The sequence below is a fragment of the Lepidochelys kempii genome, chromosome 1 (assembly GCF_965140265.1).
Source record: "Lepidochelys kempii isolate rLepKem1 chromosome 1, rLepKem1.hap2, whole genome shotgun sequence".
In the NCBI taxonomy this organism is placed as follows: Eukaryota; Metazoa; Chordata; order Testudines; family Cheloniidae; genus Lepidochelys; species Lepidochelys kempii.
The window spans coordinates 98,526,162-98,547,563 of record NC_133256.1 but is presented as its reverse complement, the minus strand read 5'-3'; the positions used below and the strand labels follow the sequence as shown (position 1 = coordinate 98,547,563).

The 21,402-nt window shown below is 42.2% G+C and overlaps 1 protein-coding gene and 1 long non-coding RNA gene across 17 annotated transcripts in view; both read left to right on the top strand.

The window, feature by feature from the left end:
* DOCK9 (dedicator of cytokinesis 9) overlaps nt 1-21,402 on the top strand; it is a 336,209-nt gene that overhangs the window by 14,959 nt on the left and 299,848 nt on the right. For 6 of the 16 annotated variants that reach the window (XM_073348448.1, XM_073348414.1, XM_073348494.1 and 3 more), the window contains exon 1: nt 18,964-20,043. The exons of 5 other annotated variants lie outside the window; for them this stretch is intronic. In XM_073348448.1, the coding sequence (XP_073204549.1) occupies nt 19,882-20,043 (162 nt within the window). In that variant the 5' untranslated portion in view covers nt 18,964-19,881. Of the gene's footprint in view, nt 1-18,960; nt 20,044-21,402 lie in introns of those variants that run through there. 5 more of the 16 variants (XM_073348484.1, XM_073348386.1, XR_012159418.1 and 2 more) reach the window with 4 other exon arrangements.
* LOC140912993 (uncharacterized) lies at nt 1,616-2,629 on the top strand. Its single transcript, XR_012159435.1, has 2 exons — nt 1,616-2,282; nt 2,412-2,629. It is a non-coding gene; the product is annotated as an uncharacterized lncRNA (long non-coding RNA).

The following is a 21,402-nucleotide window of genomic DNA, read 5'->3' as shown; positions in this document are numbered from 1 at the left end:
CCCAGCCGGAGCCCTCATCCCCTCCCCGTACCCCAACCTCCTGCCCCAGCCTGGAGCCCCCTCCTGCACCCTGAACTCCTCATTTCTGGCCCCAGCCCAGAGCCTGCACCCCCAATTGGAGCTCTCATCCCCTCTTGCACCCCAACCCTCAATTTTGTGAGCATTCATGGCCCGTCATACAATTTCCATACCCAGATGTGGCCCTTGGGCCAAAAAGTTTGCCCACCCCTCCTGTAAACCCTTCTAGTGTAGATAGTAGTATAACTTCTGTGATTGATTAGTATGTCTATATCAATCTGCAAAGTTCCTCCTGTTTTGTAAATGTCATTTTGATAGTTACCTGTATGGTAACACTTCACTTTTCCACTGTAGCCTCCATCGTGGGCTGGGACATCTAGGAGATGGTGGCAGAAATCCGTATATCCAGCAGAGAGGTTAATAGGAGTGCCATCAAGGCTGATGGCTTGATAGTCTTCATTCAAGTGAGTCAGTTCCTAGAAGAAAAGTCTGGCTGCAGCCCATAGGAACTAGTTTTCCCAGTCTGGACTGGGAGGAGGTAGAACAAAGGAACTGATCACTTGATGGGGTGTGTGGTTTTTTTTTTAAGCAGCTCCTGCATCCTACTCTTCTTAATCAGTTGTCTTATTGTCAGCCAATGAAAGACCAGTTCAAGAAGATCCAATCCTTAAATGGAATTTGGGCCACTTCTGTCAGGTGACACCCCCCACCTCTCCACAAGCAGCCTCTCATTGTAATGTAGACCAGGCTACAAATTTAGGTTGACATAAATTGCCTTGCGTCAGCTGTACATGTGTACACACTAAAATTTGTCTCTTGCTGTAAAGGCCCCATTAAGGTAAACACAGTAAAACCACCTCCCTGAATGAAGTCGATACAGGGCGAAGCTGCATGACCTATGTCAATTGTAACAATACTCTGGCAGCTTTGTCTCAATGCCTGACAGTGACTGATCTGGTCACAGTTGTGAACTCTGCTGCTCAGGAGTCAGAGATTGGAAGCGACACCAACTGAAAACACCTGGTGTATTTTTTAAAAACCTTTTTCTGATTGCCCTCCTCAGTGAACACACCTAGCAGCTGTCTCTTGTGTGCAACTGCCCAGCTGTCTATCCTGGCTCCACACTTAGATATGCTCCTGCCTGGTGTAGACAGGAGGTATTGAATCTCCTGGGCCTGTGGGGGCACAGACATAGAAATGGACATCTGTGAGAAGATTGTAAGGGGGATACCGGTGAAAGGGGTATGACAAGGATCAGCACCAGTGCCACATAAAAGCAAAGGAACTGAAGCAGATGTACCACAAATCCAGGGAGGCCAACCAACTATCTGATGGTGAACTGTAGAACTGCCACTTTTACAACAAACTACATGTCATACATATGAGACCCTGCCAGCATCCTACAGACTACCATAAATACCTCGTAGGAGGCTGAGACAGCGACCCCTGCCATAAACAGCAAGCAGGAGGGGGTGACACAGTGGGGGATAGCCCAGCTATGCTGGGACCTGTTTGAGACTCTACTGCAGTCTAACCAGTCCCACCAGCCGAGCACAGATGAGCCCAATGAAGGGGAAGAAACTTGCGGTGAGTATGTGCATACATTTTCCTTATGTTTAATTATAAAGATGGGATTCACCCATCCCCCAAATTGACAAGACACAGCTATTGGCTTTTCACTGTTTTACTTGTATGAGAAGAGGTGGTGGTACAACAAATGGAAGTAGAGTTGGTATGTGCTTTTCATTTTACTGTTGAGTTAAATGGTAAAGGGCCATATGGAGCATATTGTTTATGTATATGGAGATGTACCTTCTATCTTTCTGAGAGCTCTTGATGAAACTTCCAGGAAGATAGTGTGCAGTCCTCTCCCAAAGGCTTTGAGGGATGGCTGCCTTATTTCTTCCTGTGTGGCAGGACACTTTATCATGTCACTCCATCAGGAGTTTGGCTGGCACCATTGCAGTAAACAGGCTTGTGGCATACAGGCCTGAGCAACTTCCGGAGGCCAGCAGCAGCTGTGCTCTCTGTGCCTTTGTTACCCTCAGGAGTTAGATCAGCTAAAGTTGCCACCGCCAGTTGAAAATAGTGCCAATATTCAGTGCTATTGCCTTATACTCGTACTCACGAAAACAGAGACCAAAACTCTGTTTTATGTAAACGATAATCTTAATGCCTTTCTTCTTCCTGCCTTCCCACCCCCATCAGACCATACTCACTGTAGCTGGGACTGGAAAGTGGTGCTGGGCAGAGGCACTCCAAAGGTGAAGTGTACAATAAGCATGTCTCATTACAAATTTTTATTGGAATAAGGGAAGGAAATTTTGCAACCGATCTTTCCCTTTCCATTGTGACTGTAAATCCAATGATAAATTTGTCTGTTTTATCTGTAGCTGCTGCTGTTGCGGCCTTGAGGGGTGCTCCCTCTTCAATTGCAAAACACCTGACCCTGATGAGGAAGAGAGAGAAGAGGTCTAGGGAAGATAGGTTCAGCGACACCATACAAGCCAGTGTTACATTGGACTGTGAAAAAAGGGCCTGGCTGGCCAATGTGGCAGCCAGCATGGAGAGGGACTGAGAGGACAGGAGAAAATGGAGAGAGACCCAGGAATCCCAGCAGGAAAAGGAGAAAGAGATGCACCAGGGCATAATGGGGCTTCTTGGGCAGCAAACACAAATGCTGCAGACTGTAGTTGACTTGCAGGTCCAATAATCATGGACTCTGGCCACCCTTTGCAGTTTCTGGAGAACTCCATAGTGGCAGCTCTCTACACCCCTGACATTCTATGTGACATCATGAGTTGCATCCCTACCCCGTCACTCCATAATGCGGGACAGTAAGGACAATGACACATTCACATATGCCAAGTATTCATCTCACAGGTCAATGTATGTGTAGTCAAAATGGACTGCATTTGTGCACTGAGATAGAAAGAAATGTTCGCTGCCTTTCTAATTTTAAAGGTTCTGTTCCATTAATTTGTTAGTTTGTATTTGCACATTGTGTTTGCACTGTTTTTTCACTCAATAAATTTATTTTTTGAAAATAAACTCATCTTTATTAATTTACCACACATACTGCAGAATGCATAGCAATACTCAAAGCACCAAGTTCTTGTAAGTATACAGCACCATAGAAATCATAGGTTCATCAAAACAACCAGTAATATGTGTAATTGTACGGCAAGCACCATATAATTCATAGATTTAGTGAAAGAGACAGTAATAATTATAAATATACACCAAACACTACACAGTTCCTTATAGCTCCTAAACCTTCAGGGCCAGAGTACAGTCCAGCACGTTAATGTGTCTGGCCATTAAAGTGCTCTTCCAAAGCATCCTGCAACTGCATGGCTCCATGTTGAGTTTGTGATGGTCCTTTTATCTGGTTGTTCAAACTCAGCCACTCTACTACCTCCCTCCACCTCAGTGACAACTTTCCTCCTTTGCCTCACAGATATTATGCAGGGTGCAACAGGCAGCTATAACCATTGGGGTATTTTTCTCACTGAGATCCCATTTTGTGAGTAAACAGAGTCAACACACCTTCAGTCTACTGAAAGTATGTTCAGTGGTCATTTTGCATCTGCTGAGTCAGCAGTTGAATATTTTCTTGGTGCTGTCAAGGTGGCTGTGTGGCTTTGAGCCATGGGGGTAGGGTAGGGTTGGGTCCCCCAGGATTACTACTGGCATTTCATTATTGCCAATGGTAATCCACTGGTTGGGAAAGAATGTCCCTGCTTGCAGCTTTCTGAACAGTCCAGTGTTCTTAGAGGTGTGAGCATCATACATCTTCCCAGGCCATTCCATGCTGAAATTGGTGAAATCTCCGTGGTGATCCCCTAACGCTTATGTAACCATAGAAAATTAGCCATTTCTATTGATGTACTCTGGCAGCGTGGGCTGGTGCCCAACTAGGGATATATGTGCCGTCTATCGGCCCACTGCAGTTCAAGGACCCCCCTGCTGCAAATCCATCCACTGTGTCCTGCACATAGCTAAGAATCTCAATCCTGCATAGTCGGAGACGATTAATGGCTCTACACACTTGCATGATAACAGCCCCAACTGTGGATTTTACAACTCCAAAATGATTTCCCACTGACCAGTAGTAATCTGATGTTTCAAGCTTCCATAGTGCAATCTCCACTCACTTCTCCACAGTCAGTGCAGCTCTTGTTCTGATGTTCCTATGCTGGAGGGCTGGGCCAAGCTCAGCACAGAACCCAGGAATGTTGCTTTTTGCATCCATTCTGCAGCCACTGCTTGTCATCCTAAACCTGCGTTATGATCTGATCCCGCCAGTCAGTGCTTATTTCTTGGGCCGAGAAGTGGTGTTGCATGTCTGTGTCTGCTCTGTGAACTCCACCAACAATCTTGGACTGTTTTTTGCTTTGTTTATTAGCAACCTGTCCTCGAAAAAATAATCACATCCCCCGTTGTTTCAGTTCTTCCTCCAGAGGATCATGTGTCCTGTATGTGCAGCATTCATGAGAATAGTGCAGAGCTGTGCAGGTCCCATGCTTGTATTAGAGATGGGGAACAGTGAAAAGTGCCACATAGATTGGTGGAATTTAAAAAAGGATGTAAATTATGGGGTATGGATAACATTATGGGATGGAGAAAGTTGCATGCTGGGAACTTGACCCCTAGCTCCCCAGCCCTGCACAACTCCTTTGTACCACATTACACGTCATAAAAATTTTCCAAAAGGCACTGTGCCAGTGGTTGGCGTGTGGCACATAGGATACTTCCCTTTGGAGTATTGTGCTTTGCATTGAGACAAGCACTGCTAATGAGTACATGCAGCATCAACACAAACAGCCAGGTATGCACACGCTTGAGTGATATACTAAGTTTAGTGGCTGTATGCTAATATAGTTTGCATTGCCTAAAGTTTTTAGTGTAGACATGGCCTTAGACCACATCAGCCCCCTCTGAGTCTTTCCATTGAATCTACCTTCATGTGTACATCAAATACAAGTTTAATGTCTTTACCTTTTTGAGGCCTTTTCATAATTTAGCTAATCTAGTACCTATTACGATGTTGACCCCTGCCTTTGTTGCTCTACCAGCATTTCCAGCCTTTAATGTCCACTATTCAGCTTTGCCCTTAAATGTGGCAATGTTGCCCATTATGCATGAGAAAATCTTCCTGATTAAAATCCAAATAGCCACTGCTTTATCTTTCTTCAGATATTTCCCTAAGGCTAACCTCTATGATGCCTACAAAACCCACCCTGTTAATTATGGCTAGATGTGTGACAACCTATGTTTATTACTTCTGTACTCCCTCCCTTCCTCTAATCCCAACTAAGAAAGGTTAAAACAACAGCAACAACAAAAAAAACTCCAAACAAAAATAAAACTAAGTACACATGACTAACAAAGCTGTGCCAATTCTTTTACTATGCTAATTTGTATATTTATGCATGTTCTCTACCCTTCTTCTGTTTGTATCTTTAAACAGTAAGCTTTTCAGGACCGAGATTCTCCTTTTCTGTATTGGTTGAGGGCCCAAGAGAAAGGAGCCCCAATCCAGATTAGGACCACTAGGTGCAATTCTAATTTACAACTAGTACTAGTAAATGAAAGCAAATTCTAGTTAGACAGTTTGCTCTTCAAGACAAAGAATAGGAATATACAAGCTCAGAAATGTATATTAAAGCACACCATGAAAGACATTTCAAGCTATCAACCAAAGCACTAGTTAAAATATCCAGTGGTTTGCCTTTCAAAATACACTACATAGGCATTATCTAAATTTCATTCAAACATGTATGAAAGTTGCTTTTGTAAACCATGTGTGTACTTCAAAGGTCTTGCCATCAAACCAACATTATCTATGGCTTCCATTCCAGCATTCATCATAACACCCAAAGAGTTTAGTCTCCATCTTAATTGGCATTCTGCCTTTTACACACAAACTTTTGACCATAAGATTGAAGAACATGTCCTCAGTCAATTTTCTTGAAGATAAATTGTTAATCTTTGGAGATTACAGGTAAATCCAAACATTATCAGTTAGGTGGTCTGTTCCCATCCGTTTTACTTATGTATCAGCTATTTTCCAGTTGCTTGGATTATGTCCAGTTTAGCAATTAAGCTGTAGATGGAGCCATCTTTAAAGTTCTCATCTGTTTCTACCTTTTGGCTTTTAGATGACAGATTAAGTAGTTGAGGTTGGTTTTTATGTATGTGAAGCTCTCTGCCTTATTTTGCTGTTTAATACATTCTGCAAGAAAGTGTAGATAACATCATTTGCAAGAGATGTTTTTAAGTTAATGGAATTTGTTGTTTCCAACATTAAGGTGCCAACATCAACTTTAATAGTTTTTACTTAATATTGGACTAATCTGAAAATGTATGTAACTAAATATATGCGATATGTGCAATTTTATTGAAACAGGACCATTCTGAAGCTAGCTCATAGGGTCTCATTGCAAGATCATGTGTTACTAGTCAATATACTCAAAATGAAAAGGAGTACTTGTGGCACCTTAGAGACTAACCAATTTATTTGAGCATGAGCTTTCGTGAGCTACAGCTCACTTCATCGGATGCATACCGTAGAAACTGCAGCAGACATTATATACACACAGAGATCATGAAACAATACCTCCTCCCACCCCACTGTCCTGCTGGTAATAGCTTATCTAAAGTGATCATCAAGTTGGGCCATTTCCAGCACAAATCCAGGTTTTCTCACCCTCCACCCCCCCACACACACAAACTCACTCTCCTGCTGGTAATAGCCCATCCAAAGTGACAACTCTCTTCACAATGTGCATGATAATCAAGGTGGGCCATTTCCTGCACAAATCCAGGTTCTCTCACCCCCTCACCCCCCTCCAAAAACCACACACACAAACTCATTCTCCTGCTGGTAATAGCTCATCCAAAGTGACCACTCTCCCTACAATGTGCATGGTAATCAAGGTGGGCCATGTCCAGCACAAATCCAGGCTCTCTCACCCCCCCCCTTTTTTTTTTCCCTGGGGACACACACACATACACAAACTCACTCTCCTGCTGGCAATAGCTCATCCAAACTGACCACTCTCCAAGTTTAAATCAAAGTTTAAAAAAAAAAAGGGGGTGTGTGAGAGAGCCTGGATTTGTGCTGGAAATGGCCCAACTTAATGATCACTTTAGATAAGCTATTACCAGCAGGACAGTGGGGTGGGGGGAGGTATTGTTTCATGATCTCTGTGTGTATATAATGTCTGCTGCAGTTTCCACGGCATGCATCCGATGAAGTGAGCTGTAACTCACGAAAGCTCATGCTCAAATAAATTGGTTAGTCTCTAAGGTGCCACAAGTACTCCTTTTCTTTTTGCGAATACAGACTAACACGGCTGCTACTCTGAAACTAGTCAATATACTGTCTTTATCAACAGTGGAACCGTATTTCTTTGAATCATGTCAGTGTAGATGTGTATCTGACTGTAGGTGTGCATGCACCTCATGCATGTGAGATTGGATTTTTTGAGTAGCTGTGTCTGTCAGGGCTGAACATGCTCCTGGGTAAGGGCATAAAGTGTGTAGCAGTCACATTCCTCTGTATTTCTTCATGTTGCCTGTGGCAAGAGATGGAACTCAGTGAGTGTCTGACTCAGCACTTTCTTAAAACTGCAAAGTCATTCCTTTTTTTCACTAATTCTTTGAAAAAATTTCATCTTCACCTTGCTACTTTCTTGAATTTTGATATGAAAAGAAAAAACCTCCAGTAATTCCCTGTACACCACCTCTGTACAGTGAGGCAAGGTGCTCTGTGCCAACTGCCGTGCCTCATGGTGGACTCAAACCCTGCTTGTATTGTGATGGACTCACTGAGGGACACATCTGATGCATCTTCTCTCTGGGGGTGCCATATCAGTTACTTGGTGTGCTGGGCATTGTCCTCAAGGACCCCCAAATCCAGGGATGCTAAACTCAAGTTACTTCTGCTGGAATAATCCATGTAGGTCATTTCAGAACCAGGAGAACTCCCATCATTAATCTCCATTGCACACTCAGCACTCTCATAAAGACAGCAGGTTTGATGAGTGGCAGGCTGTTATGGGGCTCCCATCTAAAGCCTGTCATCACCTTAAGGAGCTGCCTTTCTGCCTTGGTCCACTGTCACATCAGACGGAAGGTGTTGGACACCATCATATATTGTTACCTATTCACTTGCTCACCTTATTCCCCTACTGATTTCTTTTCAGATACTTTTCTCAAGGCAGCCTATAAAAAAAATTAGTTTTGTTGCTTTGGCAAGGAGATACCTCAGGAGTGCAGGAGAAGAGGCTTCTACTTCAGATATTTCTTCTTTTAGAAGAAGGTCTTCATCTTATCTTAGATCTGAGAAGACTGGGCAAATACATGAATTGCTTTTGTCATTCCATCTCTGCAGGCTCAACATTGGTTCATGGCTCTGAACGTGCAGGATGTGTGTTTCTACATAGTCATCTGCCCAACCAACAAGATGTACTTGAGATTTACGGTGGGGCCGAATCAGTACCAGTAAAAGATACTGCCATTTGGACTTCCTACAGAATCAAGAGCCTTTACAAAATGTCCACCTGTGAAGATGGCGCATCTACATTTACCTTCACCTGGATGATTGGCTGATCGGGGCAGATCCCAGCAAGAGATGGTGATGAGCCTAGGATAGCTCTCTCTGCTTATCTGGCTGGGTCTCCTAGTTAACTATGGAAAAACTCTTTTATCCCATCAGAGGATAGAATTCATAGGAGCTTTGTTTTCAGGTTGGAGAATGTGTATCTGCCTGAGGAAACCATGTGCCTGCTATCACAACAGCTTGAGAGAAAACTAGCTATGATGGTGTGGACCTGCATTGGAGTGTTGCAAAATACGTTGGTATGCACATACAAGACACCACTTGCCATAGTTCCTTGTGTCCTACAACTCTTACTCAAGTCAGTCTACTGCCCAGCAAGACACCTGATGGACAGGAAGATCTGGGTGTCATTTCATGTCCTTGCAGGACTAAATGGTGGTTTATAACCCAACAGTGTATAAGGAAGGGTAATGTTCTCAAACCCCTTCCCAACAAGGACATTAATCACGGATGCATCAAATAGAGGTTGGGGATTCCCCCAGGCCACTAATAATTAGAGGGAATAGTAATGAACCCTGCAAGTGTGGGCTTTTGGAGAGGAGGAGCAGTTACCCATCACCAAGTTCAACTGGAGGAATGAATGTAGTATTCCCATGTCATATTATTGATACCTTGTGTCTGTGGAAAGGAAGGATGGTCCACGCAGTGATTAGGGCACTGGCTTAGAATGCATGAGACTTAGGTTCAATTATGTTCTCAACCATAGACTTTTCAGTGATCTTGAAGTCACTTAGCCTTTCTGTGCCTCGGTTCCTCATCTGTAAAAATGGGGATTATATCTCACAGGGGTGTTGTGAGGATAAATACACTAAAGAGCTTTGAGATCTACTGATGACAAACACCATGTTGTATCGAAAGCTGCATTGAGATCCACTGCTATGACTGTAGAAATGGCTGTAAGGTCACATTTTCGATGCCACTTGAGCTCTTTGTGCTTTGCTCTTGTCTGAATCCTGATTGCAAGGCATTTAGGATGTTGAGTGGTGGTGGGTTTGGTTATTCCTCCTGGGATGGTACTCAGCTTCACTCAATCCTTCGTGAAGATTTCGAAAACTGTTGTATTTTTCAGAGCTCGGTAGGTACGCTTTTCTGAAGGAGGCATTGATTATTTCCATTACTACTGAGCATAATTGGTTTTTTGGCTGGCTTTCACTAGCCATCAGGGGTATGGCTTAGCTTCAGAAGTTGTGGATGTATTCTCCTCCTCCCTACCCCTCCAGGGCTTTTGAGCTTTTAAGATGTGTGAGGGAAAAACTCAGAGGTTGTGGGGTTTATAATACAATCTAGTCAGAGGTGGAATTTTCTCTTCAGAGTTTTGTTTTCAGTTGTTAGTATACTTTTGATAAGATCATGTCCTATTCACAGCTGTTGATACTTGCATCTGTTGTTTGGACTATGCAGTCTGAGTGATTAGCTAGTTCACAGTGCCGAATAGCTCTGCTGACTGCTTCTACTGAGAGTTCCAGAGTAGTAGGCTTGTTTTTGCCTCGTTTACTGCAGTAGCATGGCCCCCTAAGAGTTATAGTGCTGCTGGCAATGGGTTCAGTATTTTTCTTCACCACTCACTGGTGTTCTTTTGACCTATGAAGTTAATTTGTGAACTATGATGATCATCTTGTTTTGTGTGGGAGGAATGTGTGGCTTGGGGCCAAGTTGTTGATGGTGGTAGACTGGTGGTTTGTCCTCTTGTGCTAACTCATTGGCACTTTGGCCTTGTATTTGGATATCTTATTCTCCTAGGATTGAAGTAGAGAGTTCAAGGGATCTTGTGGGTAGACCAGCTTTGTAGGCTCTGATCTCTGCCTGTTTTGAGGTAGTGGCAAGACTAGAAGAGTGGTCTATCTCCAGCGTTCACTCCTTGGCTGAAAGTAGGACCAGCATGTCTGTCTGTATGTATGGATCCAGATACGGCCTAGGAGAATCCTGTGGCTTCAGTGTCAGTCATGAGATCGAGTACTTTTGTATCTTTGTGTTGTCTGTATGGAGGTGGAGGTCACAGAGGATGAGGAATCAGAAGGATTCCAGTACCACACTGGGCAGAAGCTGTTCCATCAGTTTCTCCAGGAAGTTGACTGGGCTTCCCTTCGTGAACCTGTACAATACTAGGCATCCTAGGTTTCTCTTGTCCGTTGCCTCTCGTCTTTGGATAAACTCAAGGTGTTGGTTTCTGGGGTAAAGCATCTTCTGCATTTGAGATTGGAAGGGAGCAGGACTGCTGCTCTACTTATTTATTTATTTTTTTTGAACCATCTCGGCATCTTATCTCATGGGGTGCCAGAACACAACGGTGGCCACAATAAGCAGACATTTCTTCCAGGAACACAAATGGGAGATCTACAACAGTGTCCTCCAATCGATATTTTAGAAGTGGAGCTTTCCATCTGTAGACTTGTTTGTGTCAGCAACAAACTACAAGTGTGCCCTCTTCTCTGCTCCAGGGCGGGACTAGCATCCCAGTGAATAGGGGTGCCTTCCTCATCAAATGGGACTCAGCACTCATGTACGCATTCCCACTGATACCTCTAATACTGTGAGTCATTTGCAAGATACGAACCAACAGGGCCCATGTCATATTGATTGTTCCAACCTGGTCCAGACAGACTTGGTTCCCTTACCTTCTGCGCTTGGCAGTATGCACTCCATGAACTCTTCCTTTGTGGGCAGATCTCCTCTCACAGAACAAAGGCTGGACTCTCCAACCAAATTGGGAGACACTTCACCTCCGAGCATGGGTCTTGCATGGTTCCAACACGACAAATTAGCCTGCTCAAAAAGAGTGAAATGTTTTATTAAATAGTAGGAGATCCACCACTTCCACTACTTACCTCCAAAAATGGAAGAGATTATGGTGCCAACAAAAACACTTAACTGCAGTCATGGCGTCTCTCCTGATCATACTGGAACTGAAAGAATCGGGCTTATCTATGAGCTCAATCAAAGTACACCTAGCAGCTATCGCAGCCTTTCATTGTCAGTTGGATGGAACTTCAGTCTTTGCACACCTGATCACCGAACGCTTCCTCAGTGGTATACAGATCATTTACCTGGAAGTCCAACAACCTACACCACCATGAGACTTAAACCTTGTACTTGAATGCCTCACCAGAGCCCGTTTTGAAACTTTAGTGACCTGCTCACTTCATCTGTCACACATCTGAAAGTTGTGTTCTTAGTTGCGATCTCTTTAGCCAGACAAGTCAGCGAGGTTGGGGCAGTGATGGCCAAGCCGCCTTACACCATCTTCGCTAAAGACATGGTCACATTGCAACCACACCCAAAAATGCTGCCTAAAATATGGATGTCCTTTCATAAAAAAACAACCCATACAGCTTGCCATGTTTTACCCAGAACCACATGGGGACTCTCAAGAGGCCATCCTACATATGCTCGACGTCAGGCGAGTCATAGCATTTTACTTAGAACCAAATCCTTCTGGAAATCTCCAAGACTGTTTATTTCCACAACAGAATGCTCCAAAAGATGTGCAGTATCAACCCAGAGACTATCTAAATAGATCTCAATGTGTATCCAACTTTGCTATCGACTGCATAACAAGGAGCCCCCACAAGGGATCCAGTCTCACTCCATGCCTTCCTTAGCTATGTCTATAGCCTTCCTGAACAATATCCCTCTGACAGACATATGCAAGACTGCCACCTGGGCCTCTGAGCATACCTTTGCAAAACACTCTGCCATCACTCAATGTTCTATGTCAGATGCTATATTAGGCCTTACAGTGTTCTCTGCAACAACATATGCAAATCTGAAGCCCCTTCCATCCACAGTGGAGCACTGTTCTACTGTCACGTGAAGTGGAGCACTCACAGGGATGCTACTAGAAGAGGAGGAAGTTACTCACCTTGTGTAGTAATGAGGGTTCTTCAAGATGTATGTCCCTGTGGGTGCTCCACTACCCACCTTTCTCCCCTCTACTTTGGAGCTCACTAATTGAGCTCTGCAGTAGAGAAGGAAGTGTCAGGTCGTGCACACGCTAGATGAGGCATGAACAGCACCGTGAGACGACTGCTGTGCACAGGCTCCTCGACTGAGCTCTGCTACCAAAAATCTCCCATCTATGGTGCAGGGGTGGAGTGACATGGGTTCCCACATTTTGAAGAACCCTCGTTACTGCACAAGGTGAGTAACTTCCTCTTTCCTGTCCACCTCACAATAACATATAACACCTAAACTCTTTTTTAAAAAAAACCCAAGAATATTAGCCATGAAAATCTCTTTTAGAAAACGGTTAAAAGGTAAAAATACCCCACCCAGCTTATGCAGTTCTGTAACATCTGCTCCTTCAAATGCAACAGAAAAAAGCCTAACTACCAACACAGATTTCATTCATATTTCTTGTTGTTTGCACTGGTATCAACTAGACATTGTAGTCTTCCTTTTTAGGTAATTAGATAAGACCACTGCAAATTCCACACGCACATATGAACTTTAAACAGATTGAGGTTTGCTCCAGGGATTATAAGAATCTCACAAAACCAACCTGTTATAATGACTTATCTATGCCTTTTCCTCTAGACAATCACATATCTTTCAGTTCATAGAATTTATTCCATGCAGTATTATTCCCACAATAGAACAGTTGGTTCTCAGCCAGGAATAAGTACCCCTGGGAGTACACGGAGATCTTCCAGGGGCTACATCAACTCGCAACAGGCTACATAAAAAGCAAAGTCAGTGCAAACTAAAATTTCATAAAGACAATGACTTGTTTATAGTGCTGTATATACTATACGTTGAAATGTAAGTATAATATTTATATTCCAATTGATTTGTTTTATAGCTATATGGTAAAAATTAGAAAGTAAGCAATTTTTCACAAATAGTGTGCTGTGACACTTTTGTATTTTTGTCTGATTTTTGTAAGCAACTAGTTTTTAAGTGAGGTGAAACTTGGGGTATGCAAGATAAGTCAGTCTCTTGAAAGGGGTACAGTAGTCTGGAAAGGTTGAGACACAGTGTAATAGGACACTGGGGTTTTAATTATACCTGCACATCTGCTGTTACATTTGATAAGTAGGTGTGACTGGACCTTCATGCAACATTGGGTATTTATGGCTAGGTAGGAGTGAGATATTGTGTGTACAAATGACATCAGGAATCTATTCTGTTTATTTTCAGGTTTTTAGGTAAATGATGAACTATTTTGAGCAACCTTAATTACTCAAAAAAAAAAACTCGATGTTTGGGAGAAATATAAGTAGTATTGGTACAATTTTAGGGTTTTACTCTGTGGCTTCTTTAAAATATTAGTTAACAGCCCTTACTGAGCACTATGCTTGGATAGTTTATCTGAGGGAGTCAGCAAAAATTGCCAGTCAGTTGTTGTGCTGGGGTAACAATGGACTTCCTTTTCCAGTTTATGATGTCCATTTTCAGTAAAAGAATGTTGGGGTTAACTTATGCATGGGAATTCTGATGGCTAAGATAACTCACTCAAGACTTGTTCCTGTGGCCTCTCTGTAGAGCACCGTGATTGAATTGTTGTCTTATAATTGTCACATTTATTCTGTAGATTTTATATTATAATCTAATAGGTTACTCACTGTTCTAATAATTCTGTCTTGCTGTGAATAGCCTGCAATAAACATCTGAAAGCTAGGACAAAACTTAAAAAATGGATGTAGCTTAACCACTAGATGGAGTGCACTGTGCATACTTAAGGACTGAAATACTATACTCTGAAATAAAAGTAACGTTCTCAAGACAATGTTACATTTTTGTGCTTGTCATTTAATATGTGAAAAATATGTTTTAGAGTTAGGCTGGCTATGGACACATACTTCAAGTGCTATCGGATGCCACTGTTATTTTTAAACTCCATTATAGTGTAGAGCCTGCAGTTGACCCTTAGCTGCTGGTGCATGATTTACTGACAGGTAGTTATGCAGAGGGAATTCCTGATATGGTATCAGTGAACGAAAATGCAATAAAACTGTGAATCAGTTTTACTCCTATATTGACTAGGACTTGATATGAAAAGATGGAATTTTCTGAAATTTTAATGGCTAATGACTTTAAGCCATAAGTTCTGATATTTAAGATCACTTGTGTGGTCAGTTGGTATTTTTACTTCTTGGAGTATGGCAGCGTGGATCCCATTCTCAATGCAGGTGGGCCTTATGCACATGAGATTGGAATCTTTTGAATAAAAGAGTCAGTTGAGCCATACCTGTATCTTGCAAAGTAGCCTCAACTGTCCCTTGGTTCCCTCTTACTACCTGTGGCAGTCTGACAGAACTAGTCACAGTAAACTGCTACCACTTGGTGTTCCTTAGATTTGACTTATCCAAGTTAGATTTTGAACCTTCTTATCCTTTCAGATATGTCTTTCCAACCTGGTCATTGAACATTAACACCCATTTGTTTATTTTTGGTGCTTTGTCACTCCCCCAGTAATGGCAAACTCCAAGCCTTGGGACTTCAAGCCACGTACATCTTGTGGTGGCTTAATTCTTCCGAAAGATGGCTACAATTGTTGCTTATTCTGCCTCGGCGTGAGTCATGATTTAAAAGATAAATGTGCAGCTCTTTCTCCATGAAGACTCTGAAATCCAGGGATGCCTGTTGCAAACTCTGCCTCCTAGAGCAAACCATCTGGCTAGCTTCTGACTAGGAGAAGAGAAGTTCCACCTCAAAGATGGACCCGATACTTGTTAAATCCTCATCTGGCAGTGCCCCATGCTAGCTGGCATGTCATCCATAAGATTAGTAGTGACAAATAGGTATCAAGAAAAATCTTGTCAGAGTTTACACCACTACTAACACATTCTGGCACTGAAGACCACTACCATAAAATAAGACAGGACCAACCACAGGGACAGACATGAGTCCTGGCATCAGTCCTTGTTCTCCCTCAAAGAGAGTCTTGGTCATCAGCCCTCCAGGGAAGAACCCAGTATATCTCCTCCTGTTACAAAGGCTAGTTATGCAGGTTCAGCCTTCAATTTGGTGCTGAAGAAATACCACCTGACATAGTCATCAATCCTGGTGGCAGCCTATACATCAGCACAGTCCTTAGAATCATTGAGTGTACTGGCTGACTCCTTACTAGAGGAATCTACCTTGTCCCCAGGCTACTTCCTTGGCACCAAAAACCTTCAGTCTCCAGTTGAACATATTCCTGACCTCCCACTACTGAGGTGTCATCAGAGGTCAGTATTGCCCTTCAGCTACATTGACTCCCTATCAGTCACCTAGGCAGATACCTTCACCCACATCCAGTAGGGAGCCTTCTCCTCTAGGGTCAGGAGAGGTATCCACAGGGTCCACACACATGTTACAGGCATGACAGTGGCCTGGGAAATTTTTGTTGAACCAGCCATACAAGTATAATATGCTGCCATGGCCATCGTGGGCTTATTGGGGAACCTCTGGCCTGTGCTTCAAGGAGTCAAATTTTCTTTTTTTCCTAGAAAGTGGGTAAGATCCTGCTCTTCATCTGCATCTCTGGTCATACCACCATGAGGAGAGAGAACAAATACTCGAGAGAGGATTATCAGCAGATCCCTCGAGCATTCACCTTCCCCTCCCAGGGACCTATCATTGTCTACTCCAGACAAAGCTGTGGTTTTGGTCTTAGTAATGGTGCAGGACAGCTGAAATGTTGGTGATAGATAAAAAAGCCCACAAGCTGTCGTTTTATATTTGACTGTATCTGCTGAGATTGCTCTATCCACCAGCTGCATCCTGGACCTAGCTAAGACCTTATGGCATACCCGAGCTTCTTCACTTCTCTGCTTTCAGGCATTGAGGTTTTATCAGGAGCCACAAAAAGGATTCAAAAATGTTTTATGGTGATAACACACCAGACACAATCTCAGACATGCATGAAAAATCCAAGCATGCAAAGAGTAGTTCCAAGAAGAAAGATTCTAAGAAATTGGACTAGTTTTGGTGGGGGGGGGGGGGATCATATTCATTGATGTCACTACAGCTTCAGATCACCAACTATCAGGTCCTAAATATATTGTGTTCCAGTGTATCCCCTTTATATCTTATTTCCCGTAAGAGGTGAGAGAGGATGTCTTGGGGAACCAACTACTAGTGAAGATGTTCTTCCAAGCAGTCATGGATGCATTGGATGCAGCTACTAGGTCTATGGCCAGTGCGGTGTTCATGTACAGGGCTTAGTGGTTGCAAGCCTCAGACCTCCCTAAGGAGGTGCAGTTCACCGTTGAGGATTTGCCCTTTGAGGGAACAGAAATCTTCAGTGAGCCCACAGATAACTCTCTACATTTCCTCAAGGATTCCAGTACTACATTATGGCTAATGAGTGTGTGTGTGTGTGTATATACACAAGGTTTGAACCACAAGCCCTTCAGGTACCAAATGCAGACAGACAGGGCATCTTCCTACTCTCCAAGTAGACCTTCTAACTATTCACAGAGGAAGAACCCCAGACACTCCAGGAAGAGGAGATTGTCTTCCTTGACACCTATTTCTAGGCAGCACATTTTGACGTGAGCATCGAGAGCATACCAAAACCTCTCAAGAACCAATCCCTATTTTTGGCTGTTGCCTTGCACCTTTACACTGGGCTTGATCTGCAATAACTGACCCATGTGAGCTAAAAGTTGTTAACCATGTCTACCTCAACTATTTCCTGCCCCTCTTCAGGGGCCCTTCTCATGAGAGCCAACTAAAATAAGTGGCTTCAGTGCTCTGCATAGGAGCCATAGAGAAAGCATCTCTAGAGAATAGGGAAAGAAGTTTCAGCTCCCCAATATTTCTTTATCCTGAAGAGAAAAGGATGGGTCTTCATCCTATCCTATAGCTGAAATTAAACAAATATATACACAGTCTCAGGTTCAGGATGATAACACTAGATTTAATTATGCCATTTCTTCAATCTCAAAATTAGTGTGTGGTTCTTGAATTGCAGGATGTGTACTTCCACATTTGCCATCCATTTGGCCCACAGAATGTACCTGTGATTTGCAGTGGGGCCCACTCAGTCAGTACAAGGCCTTACCGTTCCTCTCTCCAGAGCAGTCTTCACAAAATTCCTAGCCATAGTGGCAGCAGGTCTTCTGCAGGAATCTAGGTCGGTCTATACCTAGATAATTGGCTAATCAGAGGCAAATGCCATCAGGACGTCTCTACAGCCCTGAAGTATGTTCTCTAGCTATGAATCTAACTTCGTCTTCTAATGAACTACAAGAAATTGTCTAATTTTGTCATAGATGATAGAATTCTCAGGAGCTCTGATCCACTGAAAATCAACCCTGGCATATTTCCCTGAAGATAGATTTCCATCTCTACAGTTAATAATTACCAGTCTCAGATTGACTCCAGCAACCATGGTTTAGAGCTGTTCCTTAGTTTGCTCATCTATAAAATGGGGATGATGCTTGTCTGCCTCTGAAGTGCTTCATGGCTGGAAAATTCTCTGGACATTTTTTTTATATCTGTCAGGTGACATGGCCTCAGCAGAGCCTGAGTCACTTGCTGGAAAACTTGAAAAATAGCTTTACATAGCAATGTTAACTATTTCACTATGGATCAATTTTTAGCAGAAACATCGAACTAATGTGTCAGTAACTTTTGGATATTTGGTTTGGGTGCAGTGGGAACCATTAGTTGCTGAGATGTAGAATAAGAATTTAGTCCCCTTAAACTGCCTCTACAAAGGGCGGGAAAAAGATGAATTTCTTGGTGTACCTCCCTCCCCCCTTCTTAACCCCATCCCACAGGTGTTAACAAAAGCCTCAGCAACCTGTGAGATACTAAAAATGAGAACCAACTACCATGCTTTCCTGATGCTAAAAGCCTCAAACAGTCCCTTATTCACCTGTTCAAACTACAAGATTTCCTCCAGTTTCAGGATAAAATCCATAGCTTTTAATTCAAAATTAAAAACGTTTGCTCTCATTTCACAGACTAACATAAAATAAGCTTGATTCTGACATACAGTAATTTTGAGATTGTCACTCCACATTTCAATGTGTTTTGTCTTGATTTCTAATACACGAGTCTGCATTTTCAACTTGTGAAAATTACATAACAGGTGACGTACAAAAGAACAACTTTTCTGATTTTCATAATCATTAAAGGCATTTTCACATTATCATTCATAAAGACACCAAAACAGGTTGTGGAATGGGAGTGTTGACTGTTACGATGGATTGTGTTAGGACTCTATACGTGGATATAATACATTATGTAACCAAGGATTTTGTGTACGTATTTAAAATTTCATACTATATTTTTGTTCCAGAAGTGGATGTTAATCTGAACTGGGTAATCATTTGGCCACGTTCGTTTTTTTTTTTTTTTTGCATGATTATTGACTGTTAGCCATTGAGAACTAAACAGTCATTTTCTAGTAGACTGGAACTTATCATAGGTGCAGGAGCTAGGCGTGTGGCAACATCCCCTGGCTTGAAGTGGTTTCCATCAGATACAATTTACAGTTTGGTTCAAAGGCTCTCTGCACTCCCACTATACAAATTGTTTGAGCAACCTTGGAACTTACTGACAGTTTCTCATACGAAGGAGGAGGGAGGTGAAAAGACTTCTGTGTCAATCTTCTGTTCCCTTGTGGATAGCTATCAGCTAGCTATTATCAGTTCAGGCATAGGCTTGTTCGAAATAGGTTTATACAGTAACAAGTAGCGTGTTTCCATAGCAGCTGTAGTCTGATGATTTTCCTCATTTGACTTTTTTTTCCTCCTCATCAGTTTTGAAGGGCCGTATTAAACAACAGAAAGCATATTTAGGTCAAGTAAAGAAGCGTTTGCTAGTACAAACTCTGTGCTAAGCATTCTGGGAGAGTTCTTTCTTGCAGCAGATAAAGGTTCTTTGTGGCTAGCAGCAGAAACTGCAGCACTATCTTCGCAATTTCTTTTTATCTTGGATATGTTCTGCAGATCTTTGAAAAACAGGAATCAGAAGCTATTTTTTAACTGTATGGAATACTTTTTCAGCTGTATCCTACAGTAATAGCATATGGTGAAAGCATCCTATTAGAGAGAGTTTTGCAGCTGAACTGTCATTTTATTTTTCCATCACCTTCCTATTTTATAAGGCTGGATTTTTGGCAGCCTCCTGTTTAACTAAACAAGATTGCATTATAGAAGCTGGTGGCTTTTATTTTAGTGAGGTACTTGATCCTGGACCTGAAGATGATGCAAAGGATAATTGTTCCTGTGGAGCAAAGGAAGACATTCTGCAAATGGAGCCAGGGTTGCTAGAAATGCAAATTCAACACATTTGGAATGGGTTGCACTACTAGTGTGGTTCTGTTTAAAGGCATTTGCACAGTTTTTGAAAGAAACTGTGCTTATATTTGCAAACATCAAGGGGAAAATAATGTCCTTGAATATACAGCACACAGTTTGACCAACGAGGATTCAGGACTACTGATTCATGCATCCCTGGTAAATACTGACTTGTTTAACATAGTTTTCAATTAGTGAGTGAAATTAAAAATCCACATGATAATGTGTATGTAATATCTGTTGTATAAAATGAATTTAATATTGTAGACAATGCACTTGCTGGAATGTGTCATGCGTTGCACATGTGTGCATACAAGCCTAGATACAAAAGCTTAAATGTTTTATAGATTTGTACTGATATAGCTTTGAAGAAGCTTTGACTCATGATAGAGGGTTTACATGTTCCCATAGTCTGCAATTTGCTGTTGTTAGATCTTATAAGGTACTTATCTTACTTGAAATGACCAAGACAGATTACTATAATATTTGGGAAAAAAAAAGAAACCTTAGGACTATTGGTATGTTAAACCCCAATGCAGGTTTAAATTTTTCATTTTTCAAATGAACTTACTATGGGTGGGTTTTTTAGGAAGTACACTACTATAGTAAACTAAACTGGTGAAAGGGGTAGGAGAGTATGCTAGAAGAAAAATCTTTATGGGAGAGCTAATTGCTTTCTAAATGTCTTCTGTTTTTTTGAGGCTCTCTAGGTGTTGTCTCATAGTCCCACCTCAAAACCGGTTTCCTGCGTATCTTCTTCATGCTCCCCAGACTGGTGACGCACATATGCGTCAGATGTATTGTGTCTGGGCCCAAGGGGGTGGAAGTGGGCACCGGTTGCTGACCAATTTGCAAAGTGATTTTGGTAGATTTGTAAGGTTATTTTAAATGCTGTATGCACTGCTCATATTAGCTTCTCTGTTGCTGACAAGCTGCATAAAAGAGCTGGAGGGGTGTGTGTGTGTGTGTTGAGGGTAGATTTAAAGGGCTATTTATGAATACAAGTTTGTGTTTGAGAATCTATAGTGTCTGTTTAGGTGTTTAGGTTGAGACTAGTTGCAGTTACAGAGAGCTCATAATTTCATCAGGGCATTATAGAAATTAATTCAACGGTATGCTTGATTTTTTTTTTTAAAAGTCTTAATTTTTGTAATACTCACCTTGGCCCTTTTTTTTTCTCCCTATGTTCTGACTATAACAAAAGACTTAATCTGATGCAGGGAATAGGGGCTTTCTGAGTATAGGAGTAGATGCTGAAAATTTTGACCATTCTCCTCAAATACATTTTCTAAATTACTCAAGGTATCCTCTACCTTCAGTAGTTACGTTGTATATTTTGAAAGTGTGTGTGTGTCTGTGTGTCCGTGTAAGTAAGTAAAAGCTGACATAAAAAGAATGGCTTCCTTAAACAACCTCAATCAGATCCTCACTGTCGGCCATTTTTGAACCATTGGTCTCATTCCACAAGTAATTCAACACTATTAAAAAATTTTATTTTTTGACTTGGAAAAAATCAGT